At 40.7% G+C, this 18,193-nt stretch overlaps 1 protein-coding gene across 4 annotated transcripts in view; it reads left to right on the top strand.

The window, feature by feature from the left end:
• The window catches only part of GCNT4 (glucosaminyl (N-acetyl) transferase 4), a 59,405-nt gene extending 42,929 nt beyond the window's left edge, over positions 1–16,476 (top strand). The window contains exons 3-6 of one of the 4 annotated variants that reach the window (XR_014787624.1): positions 8,568–10,647; positions 12,959–13,066; positions 13,250–13,353; positions 15,314–16,476. Coding sequence is in view for 2 of the 4 variants with exons in the window: in XM_084833464.1 (XP_084689590.1) it covers positions 8,569–9,933 (1,365 nt within the window). In the remaining 2 variants the exon portion in view is untranslated. Of the gene's footprint in view, positions 1–8,471; positions 14,608–15,313 lie in introns of those variants that run through there. The other 3 variants (XR_014787625.1, XM_084833464.1, XM_084833463.1) reach the window with 3 other exon arrangements.
• Positions 16,477–18,193: the final 1,717 nt, after the last annotated feature.

Here is an 18,193-nt window from a genome sequence, read left to right on the forward strand (position 1 = left end):
CCTTAAGATCATCATCAGCGGCCCTTCTCCGTGAGCCCCTGCCAAAGGAAGTGAGGCGGGTGGCTACTAGGAGGAGGGCTTTTTCTGCTGTGGCACCCCGGCTCTGGAATGAGCTCCCTAGTGAGGTTCGCCTGGCGCCTACATTGTATTCCTTTCGGCGCCAGGTGAAGACCTTTTTATTTTCCCAGGCATTTTAGCATTTTAGCTTTCTAAATTTTTATCTTTGCTGTTTTAAATCTGTATTTTAAACTCCTGCACTGCTGCTAGGTTTTATTGTGGTTGTATTGTTATATTGTGGTTTTAATGTTCTATATATTTTAAATTGTTTTATTGTGTGTTGTTTGGTTTTAATTTTGTGAACCGCCCAGAAAGCTTCGGCTATTGGGCGGTATAGAAATTAAATAAATAATTAAATAAATATCTGCTCCTGCCCTTTTTGCTGTGAGCAGTAAGGTCTGAAGGGGACATCTTTGTGTGTTCAGCTAAATATGTGTTGAGGCCTCTCTGTAGTAAAGTGGGGAGGCTTTTTAAATCACAGGGAGGCTTTTAATCACATTCATAGAAACCCCCTTCAGCCTTTCCTGTTCAATGTGGGAAGGTTGGAGGGGGAGTAGACAGGGAAGTTGGGGCCACAAGTTGAACTTCCCTACTCAGGCATAACACCTGAACTGGGGCTATTGTTAGGAGGACAAACACATTCAAAACAGTCAAGCTTCTTTAAATGTTTAAATCAACTTTTCCCCACCTGTTCTCCTCTAGATATTTTGGACTTCAACTCCCATCAGCCCCAGCTAGCATGGCCAATGTTCAGGAATCCTGGGAGTTTTAGTCCAAACCATCAGGGGAATACGAGGGTGGAGAAGGCTGATTAAAATAAATTATGATTGACTGTAACTTGAATAGGAGTCCCAAGCATGCTGTTTTTTTCCTTAGGAAATGTAGAAGCTCCATTTCCATGTGATTATGTCCTTTATGATTGTGGTCTCAAGACTCATCTGGCTTATTTACCACCGAATGGCTACCTAAGTTTACTCCGTCATCAATGGGAACCTGATGTGGTAACTGGAGAAGTCAAGATGGCTGTGTCATTTACTTCTACACAGGAGGCGACACAAAACATTAACTACTTCACCCAAATGTTCCTAACTGACCTCCACTACTAGGAAAATAAATAGAATACATTTATAGCTCCAGGTGAGATAGCAAGAGAGTTGCACAGCCCCTAAAATATAAGACAGGTAGCAAATTGCCACTTGACTCTCTATGTCCACCTGGTATAAATTAAAAATGATTGTTTATTTTAGATTGTAAGCTTTCTGGAGGCAGAGACCCTGCTGCTGCTGTAACTGTTAATCAACAGTACTATAATTTTTTAAAAACCTTTTTTGTTTTATAATACATTTGCAAAAGAGAAAAAGAACTTTTAAAAACAGTTGCTAATTTAAAATGGAAATTTACAAGGTTGTCAGATTGTTGTATACATTTGAGCTTTAGTTGCAAAATATTAAATATCCAATAATTTAATAATTAGAAAATCATGAATAATTCAGAAATTCAGCATTGTGCTAAAAGGCCATCTTCTATCTTTAAGATTTATTTGTCTCTTTTGTGAAATGTCACCTTTCTTTGCTTTATCTATTCATTTTTATTTCATTATTTATTTGTCTCTTTTGTGAAATGTCACCTTTCTTTGCTTTATCTATTCGTTTTTATTTCATTATTTATTTAGTATATTATTTACTCTTCAGTACAGAATTCTCGATGTTTGCATAGTAAAATAACAATACAACACAATGTTAAAGATCAGAGAAAGAAGCAGAACATAGCAGATCAGTAAAAATCCAACAGAAATGTGAAACAATTAAAACCAACCCAAAGACATGCTCAAAAGCCTGGGCAAATTAAAAGAAAGCCTTTAGCTGGAGCTGAAAAGACTTGTTTGTTTACTTTGTTTATTTAATATATTTCTACCCTGCCTTCAAGGGCAAATCCTCACAACGCATCTTACAATAAACATGTTAACAACAAAGTAATTGATCAAACATAATAACAAAATCAGGATAAAAATCACGAATACATTCAATAAAATCTTGATGGAATTAAAAAGTCTTTAGGGACTGCTTAAAGACCACAAGAAAGGGGGCCAAGTGGAACTGCCTTCCACAAGAATTCTGAAAGTATGGGGCTGCCCTTGAAAAGGCCCTGTCCCTGTTACCTGCAAACATCAGATTTAGCATCAGGTGAACATATTTCATATATGGGGTGCTGCAACTAAGAAAGTCCTTGTGCCGGGTATCTCCTCTACCCTGATGCCTGCCCCTGATATTTTAGTATTATTGGTATCTACATTAGAATGCTTGATCATAGTAGAGATGTTTATGGAACAGGACAAGGGTTAATAATCCTCCCTGGAACTTAGTTCCAAGATATTTGAGTTGATACTGTAGAATTAGCAGGGGCTGATGCAGAATATCATTATATTGATAGTCCATCTTTCATCAAAACTGCATATCACTAGTTTCATGTGAAGACTACGCTTCTTGAACAGATCTACTCATGAATGGATTTCAAGTCCAGCAGATCTATTCAGAGAATACAAACCCACCTGTAACATTGGCATTTCTCTTCTGTGTAAGAAATTGCAAACGTATTGCAAACAAGCGATACGTAGGTGAACACATGTTACAATTGCATATGCATCACATGCAATAATCACATGGATTTCATATTATTTCCTACACAGAAGTGATGTCCATGCAGAAAATCTGCAATATATGAAGTGGCCCTTATTGTGAGTGAAGTCTGGGACTGTTCTTGATAGCAGAGGCAGAGTTGTGACCAAGCCAGGCAAATTTGCAATAGGTGTTTGCATTTATTTAATGTGAGCCACCATGGTAGCAGTTGGCAGCGTGACTCACTGGTTACTGTAATGATCCTGCTTCTGCCTTCCGTTCATAGCAGTAACTTTAAAAAGATGAGGAAAATGGGAAATAAAGAAAAAACTCTTCACAGCTGTCTCCTCTCCACACCCAACAATAAAGAAGTAAAAAAGGAAAAAATGATGTATGGGTGAAGGAAGGTAACAGGAAAGAGGAAGGCTACAGCTAACAGCCTCTAAATACAGAAAGTCTGGTGCAAATCAGAGAACTGATGGTGGTTTCACTGTAGGGCTGCTAAGTAAGCCGCCATAGAAGCTAAAAGGTCATGCATGGGTGATTCTAGCTCTAGCCTCTGGTTATCTTGCAATTCTCTTTCTCTCTGTATATATCTAGCTATGGGTTGGATCCAGATTTAAGTGTAACTGTGTTGGTGGAAGTGGCCTTCCCTGGCCCCTTCTTTCCGTGGCAGCCCCCTGAAAATGCTACTCAGAGTCAGGAGAGCCTGCAGGATGGGGTGAGTTGCAGTGTGGGTAGGATTCCCCAAAATTGGGCAGGGGGAACCTGTGAGTGGAGCTCTCTCATGGAACGCAGATCCTGGATTCAATAAACTATATATATCCCCTATGGTGTTTAACATTTACATGAAGCCACTGGGAGAAGTCATCCAGCGTTTGGGGGTTGGGTCTCACTATACTATCTCTCGTTGTCAATGGATGCCAAGTCCTGAACAATGGCATAGAAATAGAGAGGTGGATTAACAAAACTAAGACTCAAACCAGACAAGACAGAGGTACTGTCGGTCAGTAGGAAGGCTAATCTAGGATTGGAGGTACAGCCTCTCCCAAATGGGGTGGCACTCCATCTGAAGGAATCAGGTTTGCAGCTTGGGAGCGCTTCTGGACTTGGCACTGCTCCTGGACAATCAGGTATCTGCTGTGGCCAGGAGCACCTTTGCCCAGCTTCAGCTGGTGTGCAAGTTATATGGTGTGCCCTTCATGGAGAAGGCAGATCTGGCAACAATGATCTATGCTTTACTCACCTCCGATTTAGATTATTGCAATGCTGCCTCCATGGGGCTGGCCTTGAAGAGTTTGGAAACTGCAGCTAGTACAAAATGCAGCAGCCAGATTGTTTTCTGGCATGTGCTTTGTTGGCCATATTGCACAGTCTTGTATCAACTACACTGGCTACCAAATCTGTTTCTGGGCATAATGCATGGGCATAATGCATATAAGGTGCTTACCTATAAAACCCTAAACAGCTTGGGGCCAGGATATCTGAAAGACCACCTCCTTTCCTTCCATATGAACGTGCCCATGGTTTGATATCTTTTGTGGATGCCCTTCTGCATGCCGCACTACCAAGAGACATTAGGTTGGTGGGAAATGGGATAGGGTCTTCTCTGTGGCAGCACCCTATCTGTGGAACTCTCCTGAAGGATGTTAGGCTAGCTACTTCTTTGTTCAGTTTTAGATGGGCTGTTAAAACTTTTGTATGACTTTTTAGTATTTTAAATGTATTCACACTTTATTTTTAAGATGATACCCCTCTTAATTCTGCTGGTGTGATGTTTTAAAAATAGTTTTAAAAAGAGCAATCCTATGGCTCCCAGATGGCATCTTGGATACAGGATATAGCAGATTGTCTGACCTCCTGGAACATAGATCGAGACCTCAGCAGGGGCTCCCTGCTTGGATATTCCCTGCTCACTCCTCCCAGCTGCTGTGGAAAGCTCTGCTGTGACTCCTTTTTCAAAGTCACTGTTATGACCTCACAAGACAACAGGGAGGGGGAAAAGGCGGTTTCTGAGCCCGTCTAGCTCAAAATGCATTTAAGGAGGAACAAGAGGCTAAAAGACCTCTGTTGTTCCTCCTGCCTTTCTGGGCAGGGCTTGCAATAGTCTATCGAACATAAATTCTGCTGGACTGCACTCAAAATGGCTTTTTAACATTTTAAAATTGTTTTTAAGTTTTAATTGTAAGCTGGTTTGGGGACCCTATTTGGGCTAAAGGAGACTCATACATTCATACATTATATATGGCTGGGGTGCATGTATGCTGGTAGCTTCTATGGAAGGCTTCATCTAAGGCAGCTTAGTCTAGAGTCTCCTCCCAGGCAATTTCTCTCTGTGCATTTTGGCAGTCTGGAATGCATAAATAGGCATCCAGAAATGTATAAGCTTGAGTCATGGTGCAGCCCTTTCACAGTATGCACATTTAATGGTTTGGCCATCTGCAAAACTTCAGCATGAAAATAGGCACAATGAACATGTGGCTTTTAACGGTGTTGCTTCCAGACTGCTGTCTTTAATATTTTGAGGTGCAAAAACAGCTTTCAAACAATTTACCTGCCAAAAAATTCATATCAACTTCTGAACAGATGATTGTGCCTACAGATAACGTGTACAGACATTGAAGTGACAGTTCTATTCCTGTAACATTTAATTGGCAAAACATCTAGCTAAAGCTGGTATCCTGAATGTCCATCTATTTTTGCCCTCAAGAATCCTCCCTGAAAGCAAAATTATATTCTAGAGCATGGGGGTGGGAGGGCAAGGGTGTGTGTGGCAGTTGTGCTAATCCAAGTGTTAACTAGCCATATGATCAAGAATAGTAAGGCTGCATTCTGTGAGTAGCAGATTCAAGATTGTGAATTTGGAGATGCATGATGCCATGTATCACATAACCTGATGCCATTTTAGAGACCATGAAGCCATATCATAATGGCTTTGTATGTCTTAAGATGGTTCTGGGTTTAGACTATTCTGCCTTGTAGTTCAATTCAGCCTTCTGAGGTCTACAGAAGAAGGCAGTTGCCTACTAGGGTAACTTTCTCTGCATGATTTAGTGGCAGGCAAATTGATATATTGCTGTATCCAACACTTATTCCAGAGCTATTCAGAAATTACCCTGTTTCACTGTTTATGTATTCATCAGTCTGTTTGAGGTCAAACCTCTCAACTTGTAGCAGGTTTTGCATAATGAAGACTGCACAATGCTTCCTCTGTACAGTATTTGCTGAACAAGGCATCATACTGCCAATTTCCATGGATGTGTATCCTCTGTTGACAGTGTGTTTCTGAACTGTCTCTTTCAACAAATCTGTGAGGAACCAGCCCAGCTGCCTTGCTCCTTGCTACTGACTGCATGCCCAGGCGCTTCATGTGAGAGGAGTCCTCTTTTGGAGCGAGGGAATGTTGGGAGACTTTGGGTAGTATCCAGTGGGGCTGTTGTACTCCTGCTGCTTCTGTTACACAAGCATGACCCACCACTTGTGCAACAGGGATTCAGGGCCAAACTAAACAGTCTTCTAATCAGCGTGCATGGCCAAAATTTGGATTGGGACCATGGCAATTTGATTGGGGGGATTTAATCTCCCCCTTCCCATTTTTGTCCCAAAATTCCACCCTCCACATGGGCGCCCATGTTAAAAAAAGAAAAAGCATCTGCATTGATTCAAATGGGATTTTTTTTCTTTTTTTAAGTTTGGCCCTTAGCGTTTCATAAAGTAAGTCCTGAAACGAATGGTAATGCTTCCCTATCGTGAGCCCTGTTCACCTGTCCCATTCTGGAAATGAACATTTCTGCTTCCTGTCCGAAACACTAAATCCCTGATGTGCATGTGATGAGTCCCACTGGTGCTTGGGCAGCATTGGATACTGCCTTATGGGCTATACTTGGGATCTCCAACATGAAGTCCATGGGCACCACTGTGGCACCTACCAGGCACCCTGACCTGCCTGATTTTTATTTTATTTCACTTTCTTTAATTTAAAAAAAATTGGCTGGGAGGCTGACAAGCTGCAAAACGAGGCACTAGCCTCCAGCACCATGTTTATTTCCCAGAATGCTTCTGGGTAGCACATGGCATTCTTGTCCAAGTTACTTGTCTCTGAGCCTCATCAGTTTGTTCCGAAAACTGTGGGTTCAAATGGATGGTTTTGTTCTTCAGTAAGTTACTTCACGAGTTTGCCTTTTTGGAAATGGGTATTTTGTGATGGCCATACCCACCATGATAGCCATTTCATGAATGGCCCCTCCCTTCCCCATGTCAGCCATTTTGTGAGATTGCCCATAACAGTCTCTCAAAATTCCAAATGTGCACACCAGCCCAAAATGGTGGGGGCCTCCTGGGCTATACAAACAGTTCCATTTAAACGCAAAGGGAAATTGCACCAAGGCCTGGTTCCTGCCTATGTTTCATCCAGTAATCAATGTTTTATTACAAGATTTCTGCTAAAAGCAGTTTATTTGGGACAGGATTGTTGCATGTTTCTTTGTTTACAATAACAAATTAATGCACAGCTGTGGGTTTTAAGAACATCAGTTGTCCCCAAATACTTTATGAAAGGGAAGTATTAGCATAATTTTGTGTTTGTTCGTACTCACCTGTCCTCCCACTTCCCTATCCCTGCAGAACATCAAGTTGTGATGTCCTTTAACAACTCCTTAGATAAAATATCTCTTACCACAAAAAAAGGAAAAAAAAAACAGTTCTGTTTTAATATGAAGAAAGGCAGTCCTAAACCAAATTGAGCAAAAAACCCACGACAAATAACATGTGTGCTCATGTATCGTATGTATCTTCATACAGAGAGTACAGTAAGAAAATAGTAATGACTATTTATAATTCTCCTGGATGAGGAACTGGCCTATTTTACCCATTTCTATTGATGTTTTAGTCATAGAATCCAAAGAATCAGCAAAATTCTACATACTATCTATATAGATGTATCCCCAAACTGGTAAAATTTTAACCATAACATTCATTTACTGGACATCACTCTCAGTCTTGCCTTCTGTCTTGCTTGTGCTGCAATAGCATCGGTGTCACTGTTGACAGGATTTCAGGAGACTCCCTGTCAGCTGCAACACTGTTCTTGTCACCATTGAAAGGAACAGAGCAGACTCAGGGCTTCTTCACACTGAGCTTTTGTCCTGATATTGAGATTGGTTACTCACGGAAGTTTTTGGGTTCTTTAGATGACATTGTCAACCTCCAGGGCATCTCCCACACTAAATGACCTTTATTCCGTTTTTTAAAAGATCAGCGATCATGAGCTATCAAATTACAGCGCTTGAGTTCTGCTTGAGTTCCCCCATGAAATGAGGAAAACTAGCAAGAAGAGGAGCTAGACCACAGTGCCATCTAGCGGCTGTATAATGAAACATAAGGAAGACTCAGATAAAGGGGGAAAGGAGGGGGGAAAGGAAGCCCTTGTAAAGGGTGTCTGTCATGAACCTACATTTAAAATGGAAGCAGAAAGCCCCATTTTAAATGCGGGATTTTAGGCTGGTGTAGAGATGCTCTGAGAAACCACACTGGGGCAGAGAGTGCCCCCCCACACACACACACATCCTGGAGACCCTGGTTTCTGATTCAGCCTGGACACTTCATTAGTCATTATGAGTAAAGATGACATTCGATACTTTGTCCCAACAGAAGGCTAAAGAAGGAGCTGCTCTGACAATCAAGAAAACAAAGTTTTGCATAAATGCATCATATTTTGTTGGTGGCTACTAGGAAAAACATAAGGAAATGTAGAAGCACCCAATTTTTTTGCTATCACTGAAGCTGCGGTCTTGTCAGATTTTGTGTCATATGTGAAAAGTATAGAATTGCCTTTATATGTTATATATTGCTTTATATATTATGTATTGCCCTGGCTGTATCTCTTTCTTTTCACAGAATGAAGAGATACCAGTTCTCCTACAATTATCCAACAGGACGGAGTCTCTTGATAATGTTTTTAACAGTGTGGCTGCTATTGCTGCTAAAACTTCTCAAACTTGAACGACTGCTATTCCTTCACAAAGATATTTACTTTGTAGAGCCTTTTTTAAGCACCTCGTCATTTGTGAAGAACAAGTACACCCATTTAAAAAACGATGCCCAGTATGAAATTAACTGTTCTTCCATATATGATCAGGAGCCTGTGGAGATTGGAAAGTCTTTAGAGATAAAGAGAAAAGAGATTATTGATTTAGATGATGAAGATGTTGTAGCAATGACTAGTAACTGTCAAGTATACCGTATAATTAGAGGATATCATCTAAAGCACATTTCCCTGGAAGAGGAGAAATTCCCATTAGCTTACTCTCTGGTTGTTCACAAAGATGCCATAATGGTTGAGAGGCTCATCCATGCAATATATAACAGTCAAAATGTTTACTGTATCCATTATGACCAAAAGTCATCTAGCAATTTCAAGCATGCATTGGAGAATCTAGCCAGATGTTTCGCCAATATTTTCATTGCATCCAAATTGGAAGTGGTGGAATATGCCTATATTTCAAGGCTCCAGGCAGATTTGAATTGTTTGTCCGATTTGCTTAAGTCTTCCATTCCTTGGAAGTATGTAATCAATTTGTGTGGCCAAGACTTTCCTCTGAAGTCAAACTTTGAGCTGGTATCTGAACTTAAGAAATTAAATGGAGGAAATATGCTGGAGACAGTCAAACCAAGCAGCAGTAAAAGGGAACGGTTTATCTATCACTACAAACTTCAGAAAATGCCTTATGAGTACGTGAAGATGCCTGTGAAAACAAATATCTCTAAGGACCCACCACCCCATAATATTGAAGTTTTTGTAGGCAGTGCGTATTTTGTTTTATGTCGTGCTTTTGTACAGTATGTCCTTGAAAGCTCCCTTGTTTGGGATTTTTTTGAATGGTCAAAGGACACTTACTCACCTGATGAACATTTCTGGGCAACCCTTGTTCGTGTACCTGGAACCCCTGGGCATATTTCAAGGGAAGCTCAAGATATCACAGATCTTCACAGCAAAACTCGTTTAGTAAAATGGAACTACCTTGAGGAACATCTCTATCCTCCCTGTACTGGTACACATCTCCGCAGTGTGTGCATCTTTGGAGCTGCAGAACTAAGATGGCTTATCAACTACGGGCACTGGTTTGCCAATAAATTTGATTCAAAAGTAGACCCTGTTTTAATAAAATGTTTGGCAGAAAAACTTGCAGAACAGCAGAAGGAATGGGTTGGTTTGTCTTCTGAAAAGCATTTTATTCATAGAACATTTACGGCTGTCTCATAACCATATCATATACCCATTGACTGGACTTTGTGGGTTTTTTAAAGTGAGGAATTGCTGGAATGAGCCATTTTACTCACTGGACATGGAATTCTCTGGTCTATCTTGGTGAAAGGCAAGGTGTACTAGGTTAGCACTGAGCAGCTTTCCATGCTTAGTGCCCTTGGAGCAGGAACAGGGGAAGTGAGAGGCACTCTCCATCAATGAGAGACCAAAGGGAGAGAGGGACAAGATTCTGCTGGCTTAACACAGAGGTTTCCAGGCTTTTGAACTTGGTTCACCTACTAAACATGCTCTATCTTCTGTCACCAGCATCCCAAAACCCTTGACCAGCACAGATGATTCTTGCACGTTGACATGTGCATGCAAAGATTTATGGACTGGGGTACTAATCCAAACTAGGAGAATGAGAAACAAGAATGCTCTGACCTCATCTTAAAACCATGTACATGGAAACATTATTAGAACAAAGCAGTCATTCTTCCCAAATCAGGTTAGGATGAAGCGGTAGCACAGAACAATCATGTTCACAATTTGGACTTTGGGCCAGTCTTCTCTCTAGGTTGTGATCATCCCACCCAAGCCTTGGCTGGTGGGAGAAAAGAAGGCTCCACCTGCACAAAATCCTGTCCCTCTTTGGAGCATCATCCCACCTCATACCGCTCCATAGTGGAGCTCATAGTCAGAACCACTGGCTTAGCCCATGTAAAGTACTAGGTCAGATTCTACTTATGATTATGCTTCGTCTATATTGTTACAGGATTTGAGTCTCTGTTATCTTGTATTTTATATAGTCACTAACACTTCCTATGCAAAGTGAGTTTTAATGTTAACAGACCCTCCACTCTGCATTGTTTGTGGGGCGGGGGCAAAGAGTAATATGTCATGTCTTTGACAGATTACTCTATTATTTATGTTATTCTGTCCTTCCAAGGTGGCTGAGTAGCTTTGGAATGGAATTTTCTGGTGCTGATGTTCCTTCTGTTACCCATGCACCTACTCTACCTACAGGATGGTTCAAAAAAATTGCACACCATAGGATAAATTACAATAAATTTTGGAATTGTAGTCCCAGCAGTGAGATCCCTATGGTATGCACCTCTTTGAACCAACATGTATATATATACATGTCAGTATTCATCTTCTCTGTGCAATAATAAGTTTACTGAGGGCTTGTTCAAATGTTTTTTTTTAGATGATTCTGTACTTATAACTGTTCAGTTGTTGGGAATACAAATATCCCTTCAAGTTGTGCCACCATTGGGGGAATCCAGCCCTTGAGCAGCAATTTGGCTTTGCCAGTTAAATGCAATTCTCTCTCCTCACTAGCACCACCATTGCTATTGAAATCCAGCATGTGAGACGGTGTACAATTGTCATGGGTACCCATCGGACAGTGCATGGCACATCACACACTGAAGAAGAGACAAGAAGGCACACAGTTTTCCCAGCCAAGCCTATGCAAATCTTGTGAGGGTTTTTAAGGGTTTTAAATTATTTTATTCATAATGGGGGGTTTTAGTTAGTTCATTCCAAGTTCAGTGTTCCACTGCTGTTCCATTTCGGTGTTCATATAGTCATTTTAAAGGGGGAAAGTGACATACTTGAGGTTTCCTTCTCCGCATTTTTTTCCTTTGACGGATATGCACCCCCATCTCTATTTTTCCTCTTCAATTTGTATTTCCTCCCTAAAAAATATCCTTCCTCCAGCAAAGCTACCTCTTCTTGCATTATGTGTTTATGGTTCTTATAATACAGGCAGAGGATCAAGTCTAGAAGAGCATAGCCTTATGGCTGAAGTCATTCCCATTGTGTGTGTGTGTGTGCCTGTGTGTGTGAGAGAGAATGTGCATATATCTCCTACTTACTCTCTTATTCTTCTTTTGAAAAGAAAAAAGCATAGGAATTAAGAACTCTAGCAAACCTGTGTTTGCTAAGAAAAATGTGTAGAATTTATGTTCCTCAAGATTTAAAATGAGTATATTAACAAAAATGTACCAAAGGGAAGCACAGTGAAATCCATATTATGGATTTTGTGCAGGTGGAGCCTTCTAGTTGAAATTGCTTCCTCTCTTTAAGGTAAAGCCTTCTCCTTGCTATAATTTTTTCTCAGGATGATTGTTCGTTAGGTTTAGAAAGCGCAATCAATAAATGGTTTTCATAATATGGGTGAGACCTTGATTTGCTACCTCAGGTTTTTATGTAAAACCAAGATCAGTTTAAAGTATGACAAAGAATAAATATTCATGGCTATCCCTGGTTAACATGGAGCTGGTGTCATAGCATCTCTATTCAACTGCTAGTAGACAAGTTGGTAATTTGTTGCCATAAGCCAGTTTTCAAAAATTCTAGAGTTGGTTACCCAGCCCTACATGATGTTTGTCTTGTACATGGCTGTCTCATAGTTGTTGAATGCAATGTTAGTACAGGTTCTATTTAGCTGTGTATTGAACAGCTGGGTCTAATGTTAGGTGCCTTTTCCTTGCAATCAATGGAATACAAGATTTTTCATAGTCCAGCTGGAATCATATAAACAAAAATGTAAAATGTAAAAATGTTATAAAGTAGGGGTGCAGAACCTCAGTCCCAGGGGCCAAATCCAGCCCTCCTGGGCTCTCCAGAAGGGCAGGCACCTTTCCCCCAACCACCACATGTTTGGTGGTTTCCCAGGTTTTACGCATTTTTCCCGACTCTAAGAGGTTGACATGTCTCTTTTAAGGCTTAGTTACTGGCAGTAAGTGCTTTAAGCTAAGATATGCTGGTATTTTTTTTGGGGGGGGGTGTTAGCCACACCCCTTTTGCTTTCAGCCCCACCCACCACTGAAAAGGTGACCCCCAAGAGCTTCTCTGAAATGGAATTTGGCCCTCAGGCTGAAAGAGGTTCTGCACCCTTGTTATAAGGAAAGACAAAATCCACTATATTCCAAAATGATAGTGTGGTGTGTTTGTCCTATTTGTGCCATAGTTTTGTGTAGCAACGTTCTAATGAGTGCTGGATCATTCTGTCCTCTCCCCACCCTCTCTCCAGGTTGAATTTGGAAGTTGAACCATGTGTGATATTGTATTGCTGAAGATTGAGACAGATCCAGGGCTGTATCACAACAGACAAAAGTGCCCCTAAACATTGGAAGATCTGGTAAAATTAGGGGTGATTAGGGGTGGAATCACCTTTCCTATGAGGAAAGGCTACAGTATTTGGGACTTTTTTGATTTAGGAAAAAAAGGGAGTATGGGGGAACACAGTAGAGATTTATAAAAGGATACATGGGGTGGAGAAATTGGATAGAGAAATTTTTTTCTCCCTCTTGTATAATACCAGAACTAGACTCCAATGAAACTGATTGGCAGGAGATTCAGGATAGACAAAAGGAAGTACATCTTCACATGGGGTTGGACCCAGGATCTGCTTTCCACAAGAGAAAGGTACCTTCTATGAGACTAAAGGCTCTACTCACAGAAGGTCCCTCCTTCTGATGTTTGGGAATCCCACACTCACACCATAGCTGACCCCATCCAGTTGGGTTACTTGACTCCTTATGTAGCATTTTCAGAGGGCTGGAGGGGGGCTGCCAGGGGAAGGAGGGTGGTGGGGAAGTTCACTTCTGCCAGCACAGTTGATCCAGCTTAAATCTGAATCCAACCCACAGAATGTAATTAATTTATGGGATTTGCTGCTCCAGGATGTGGTAATAATGGCCAGTAGCTCAGATTGCTTTAAAAGGGGATTAGAGACATTAATGGGGGTAAGTCTATTGACAGCTAGTAGTCATGATGAGGATATGCAACCTCCGGGTTCAGAAGCTGTATGCCACTGAATGCCAGCTGCTGGGAGCAACAACAGAAGAGGGCTGTTGCCTGCTTGTCAGCTTCTCTGATGCATCTGGTTTGCCACTGTGGGGAAACAGGATGCTGGACTAGATGGCTCATTACGTTCCATGGGCTCTTGCATTCTTATGCAACTACATATATTTATTGCGTGACTTAAGGCCATCCCTTTACAGGAGCTGTTTCTGCTACTGTGACTGAGGTGTGCTTCACAGGAATACTAAGCTGGCTGGAGAAATTAATGCCAACCGCTGATTTGAATGGCTTGCCACTGCACACAATCAGCTCGCTGCATGGAGCAGCTACTGCTCCATTGGCTCACAGTCTTGTTGAAAGCCCAGAACCAGGGGTGGGGAACCTGTGTTATTGCACTCCAACTCCCAACAGCCCTAGCCCCCGTGGTCAGAGGTGATGGGGGTTTTATAGTCCAGCAACATCTGGAGGGCCACCCCTTTGCTTGAACGGCTTGGAATCTGGGTACCAGAAGGAACACCTACTCCCAAATCAACCTGAACCTGCTCATACATATGAAGACCTTTGCTTGGATGCTATCACCATATGAAGTGAGGCAGGTGGCAGCTAGGTAGAGGGGCTCGATTTATGGAACTGCCTCACCTGGTTCCATGTCTTTTCAGCACCAGGCAAATACCTTTCTATTTTCCCAGGCCTTTACCTTCTCAGGAGTATTATCATTTAGTTCTTTTTATTGTTGCTTTTACTCTGTTGTTTTTAGAATTGTTTCTTATCGTATTTGTATAATTGTTTTTTTTTAATTTATGTAAATTGTGCTGGGAATTTTACATTGAAGGGCAGAATTGAAATCATAAATAAAATAAATTAAGTTGTACCATGAATGAATGATCATTATAGCTATTGTACATTTTGCATTCGCTTTACAAACTTATAAAACTCTCCCAGCTATTTATGTGGAAGAATAGATTTGTGAGAGGAAACATGCCACAGTTCCCAACATGTTAATTCCCCAACAGATAAGTAGATAATACAAATTGCCAACAGCCCTCGGGATATTATTTGTGTCTCGGGCCAAATGCGGCTTCTGCCTCTGATACACAATGCGATTACTTGAAGGTGATCATTCCTCACTCACGTCTCATCATTTTGTCATGCATCCACTTTTATGCCAAAATGCGAAATTATAGGTTGCTTACATTTCAGTGTCCTATCCTGTCTTGGACTGCTCCCAAATTAGTTGCTTTTAGAGGAATATTTACAATAAGCAACAAAGATATTACACTAATTGTGAATGATTTTCTGCTTTGTTGTTGTTGTTCAGTCGTTCAGTCGTGTCCGACTCTTCGTGACCCCATGGACCATAGCACGCCAGGCCTTCCTGTCCTGCGCTCTCTCCCGGAGCGTGCTCAAGTTCATATTCATTTGCAGAGCTTTAAATAGATAATAATCAAGTTTTGCACTTATATTGTAAACTCCTAAAGCACAGCTTCTCTAGCATCATCTTAATAAGTATCCTAGATAAAAGAAAACAACTTTCCTAGCACATCTAAATGAGAACTTTGTTTGCCAACTTTGTTTCTGGTAGGGCTCCTGTACTTTTGACAACTGCGTTCCAAGCTTCAATGGGTGAAGATTTTTCTACCATGCAGATTTGGGGATGAGAAAAGCTTTCACTGGATACATTTCTGCTGCTTGAACTGGCGTTAAAGTCACATGAACCTACCTGAAAAGAAGCTGGTAACCTTCCTCCAAGTGATGCATTAGATAGATGGTAGCTGCTTAGCCTTTGCACAAGTAGATCAAAAGAAAATGGAGAAAGAGGCCAACTGGTGCCCCCTAGATGTTTTCAACTCCCTTCAGGCCCAGCCAGCATAGCCAATGGTCAGGAATCCTGGGAGTTGTAGTCCAAATCATATAAAGGGCACCAGGTTGGGGAAGGCCAGTTTATAGCATTTTCTCTCTCAGAGAAGGAGATACAGGTTGTTACAGCTATTTTGGTCTTACAGAAGAGGTAAAATTCCATCTTTATTGGACCAATCAATTAAAACAAATGATTGATCTCATAAAACCATTTCTTCTATTTTCTGTGCCCCTCACTGAAGTCCAGACTTGACAATCAACACAAAAAGTGGGCACAGAGCATCTTCGTTTGCACAAATTAGAGCAAAAGGGCTAAATCTGATTTCTGACCCATTCCACATATACAGTGGAATAGGTGAACTGCACCCACTGAAGAACCATTGTGCTAAAGCATCCTAGGTTAACCTTCCAAAAATAATTTCATAATCTGTCTTCTGTGCTGGAAGTTGCTGTATTTTGTTTGCTAAGAACCTCCAAAAAATCCAGTGCAACAAATGCAGAGGCCAGACTCATAATACAAATCTTACTTTAACTTAAAACCCAAAACATTTTTGAGAAATTAGCCAGCAAATTTCCCAGGTGCCTCCTGAACTGAGCTGCTCAAGAGATGGTGAAAGCTAATCCTTGTAGATTTGATGGCAATCAGAGTTATTCTGCCCAAGTGATGACAAATGGTGGTAGCTTTGAAAATAACATAGTCAGTTCTCTCTCTATAAGAAGCATATTTTTTCTGAGGTGGAGATAAAATGTCATTTTCAGGTAACTTTTATGCTGAAAATATCTTGCTGTTATGCAGCATTTGCTAAACACTGGCCTTGTTGAGGATTTTACCTGGATGTTATTGTGGAAAATAACTGTAAATACCAAAATAAATATGATGTGAATGTGATGTTATCTACAAATGTATGCTGATTTCTCCTCTATTAACATACTGACATTTATTTAATGGGAACCTTGCTTTTCAACAGGGCCTGTCTACTGCTCCCACACTCCAAATCCAGATGTCGCTCATTCTTAAAGTCTTGTGTCACCCCGAAATGAGACCCACTGTTCACATTCTGAGACCCACAGATAAGGTTCCCTTGAGCTGTCACATGGGACATATCCAAGGTTTAAGAGCCATGCTGATGCTGAACCTTTTTGCATCACTTTGAAATATATAGAAGTGAAGAAATCTGTGGATGGAGAAAACACTCCACTCATCCTTTGCCCTCCCTTTTGCCTTTTGCATTTCTCTATTCAGTGCCTCTGAGAGATGCATCTATGGAGGTCACTCAACGTGGGATCCAGCCACCAGCCTTTGTTTATTCGGTCAGGGAGATTCCTGGTTTGAGTTGGCTTTTCCCTCTGCAAAGCCAGCCCTTCATGTAACAATGGCCACCACTGTTACATTCAGGTGATTTGAAAGGTATCTTTGGATATGAAAGAAGAAACATGAAAAGGAGATGTGTGAATTGCTCCTTCATTTGCTTTACCCACGGACCATAATGTCTGATGCCACCACCCAAATTGAGTGTCACTGAGGTTAATGGGAAATTTTCATTCAAGCCACCAGACCTTAACATTTAGTACTTAAAAGCTTCAGTCTAAATGAAATAAATAGGGATATTCATACCATCTTCCAAAAAAGTAAAATGAAGCCTTGGAAGCTTTTGCCAACAAAATTATTTCATAAGACAAGATACGGGCACACCCACAGAATGGCGATTATATTACAATTCTAGCTTACCATAAAAATATAATATGCCTTACATGGTGAGGGAGAAGAAAAAAGAACTTGAGTGTATACTTCTCCGTGCTGATACTTTCTTTGATCTTGGAATAAAAGGATGGTAAAATGGAAGGTAAAGAAAAAGCACAAATATTAGTACTGAAATGTTTTAGCATCCCCCCTTTTGGTTACAGAAAAATCTATTAAGTCTGCAGTGTTAAAGTGCATTTCTTGAATAAGAGAGTAGACCAGGGAAAGTTGGTCTGACGAGATGAAAGGTAGCACCCGTAGTGCATTATTGTGCATCAGCAGTACCATGCTTTTAAGTCCTATGGTGGCATTTATTGATGCTTTGGTACATCTTCAAGAGCACTAGAAGGTAATGACTTCTGCATAAATGAAATGGATGTCTTCAGTACAGCAAACCTGAGCATCAATGTTTCTTAATTTTTTTATTATAAGTTTTAACAAAGCAAACAAAAAGTATAACAAAACCAAAAAAAATAAAAATATGACAACATATTCTAAAATCCTCAGTTTCAAATATTACAATATTCTAGGGAGAAAAAAAAAAGAATAGATTACACAAACTTCAGTAAAAACAGACCAGATATCCAAGTACAAGTCCATTTGCAAGTTACGCCTATATACTGCTCTTTCAAATGTTGCTAGCATTGTTAAGTCTTCAATCCATTGCATTATAGGCGGTGAGCTTTTATCCTTCCAGTATTGTAGTATCAGTCTTTTAGCAACCAAAAGTGTGTGAAAGAGCCATTTACACTGACCATATGTTACATTCCAAAAAGCAGGTAAGTAATTTAAGAGAACATTTACATAGGTAAATATTAAAGAGCTTTCCCATACAAAATTTATCCGTATAATAGCTTCCTCCCA

The sequence above is a fragment of the Heloderma suspectum genome, chromosome 2, assembly GCF_057233095.1.
Source record: "Heloderma suspectum isolate Gila_16-S chromosome 2, 16-S_ref, whole genome shotgun sequence".
NCBI classification, from domain to species: domain Eukaryota; kingdom Metazoa; phylum Chordata; class Lepidosauria; order Squamata; family Helodermatidae; genus Heloderma; species Heloderma suspectum.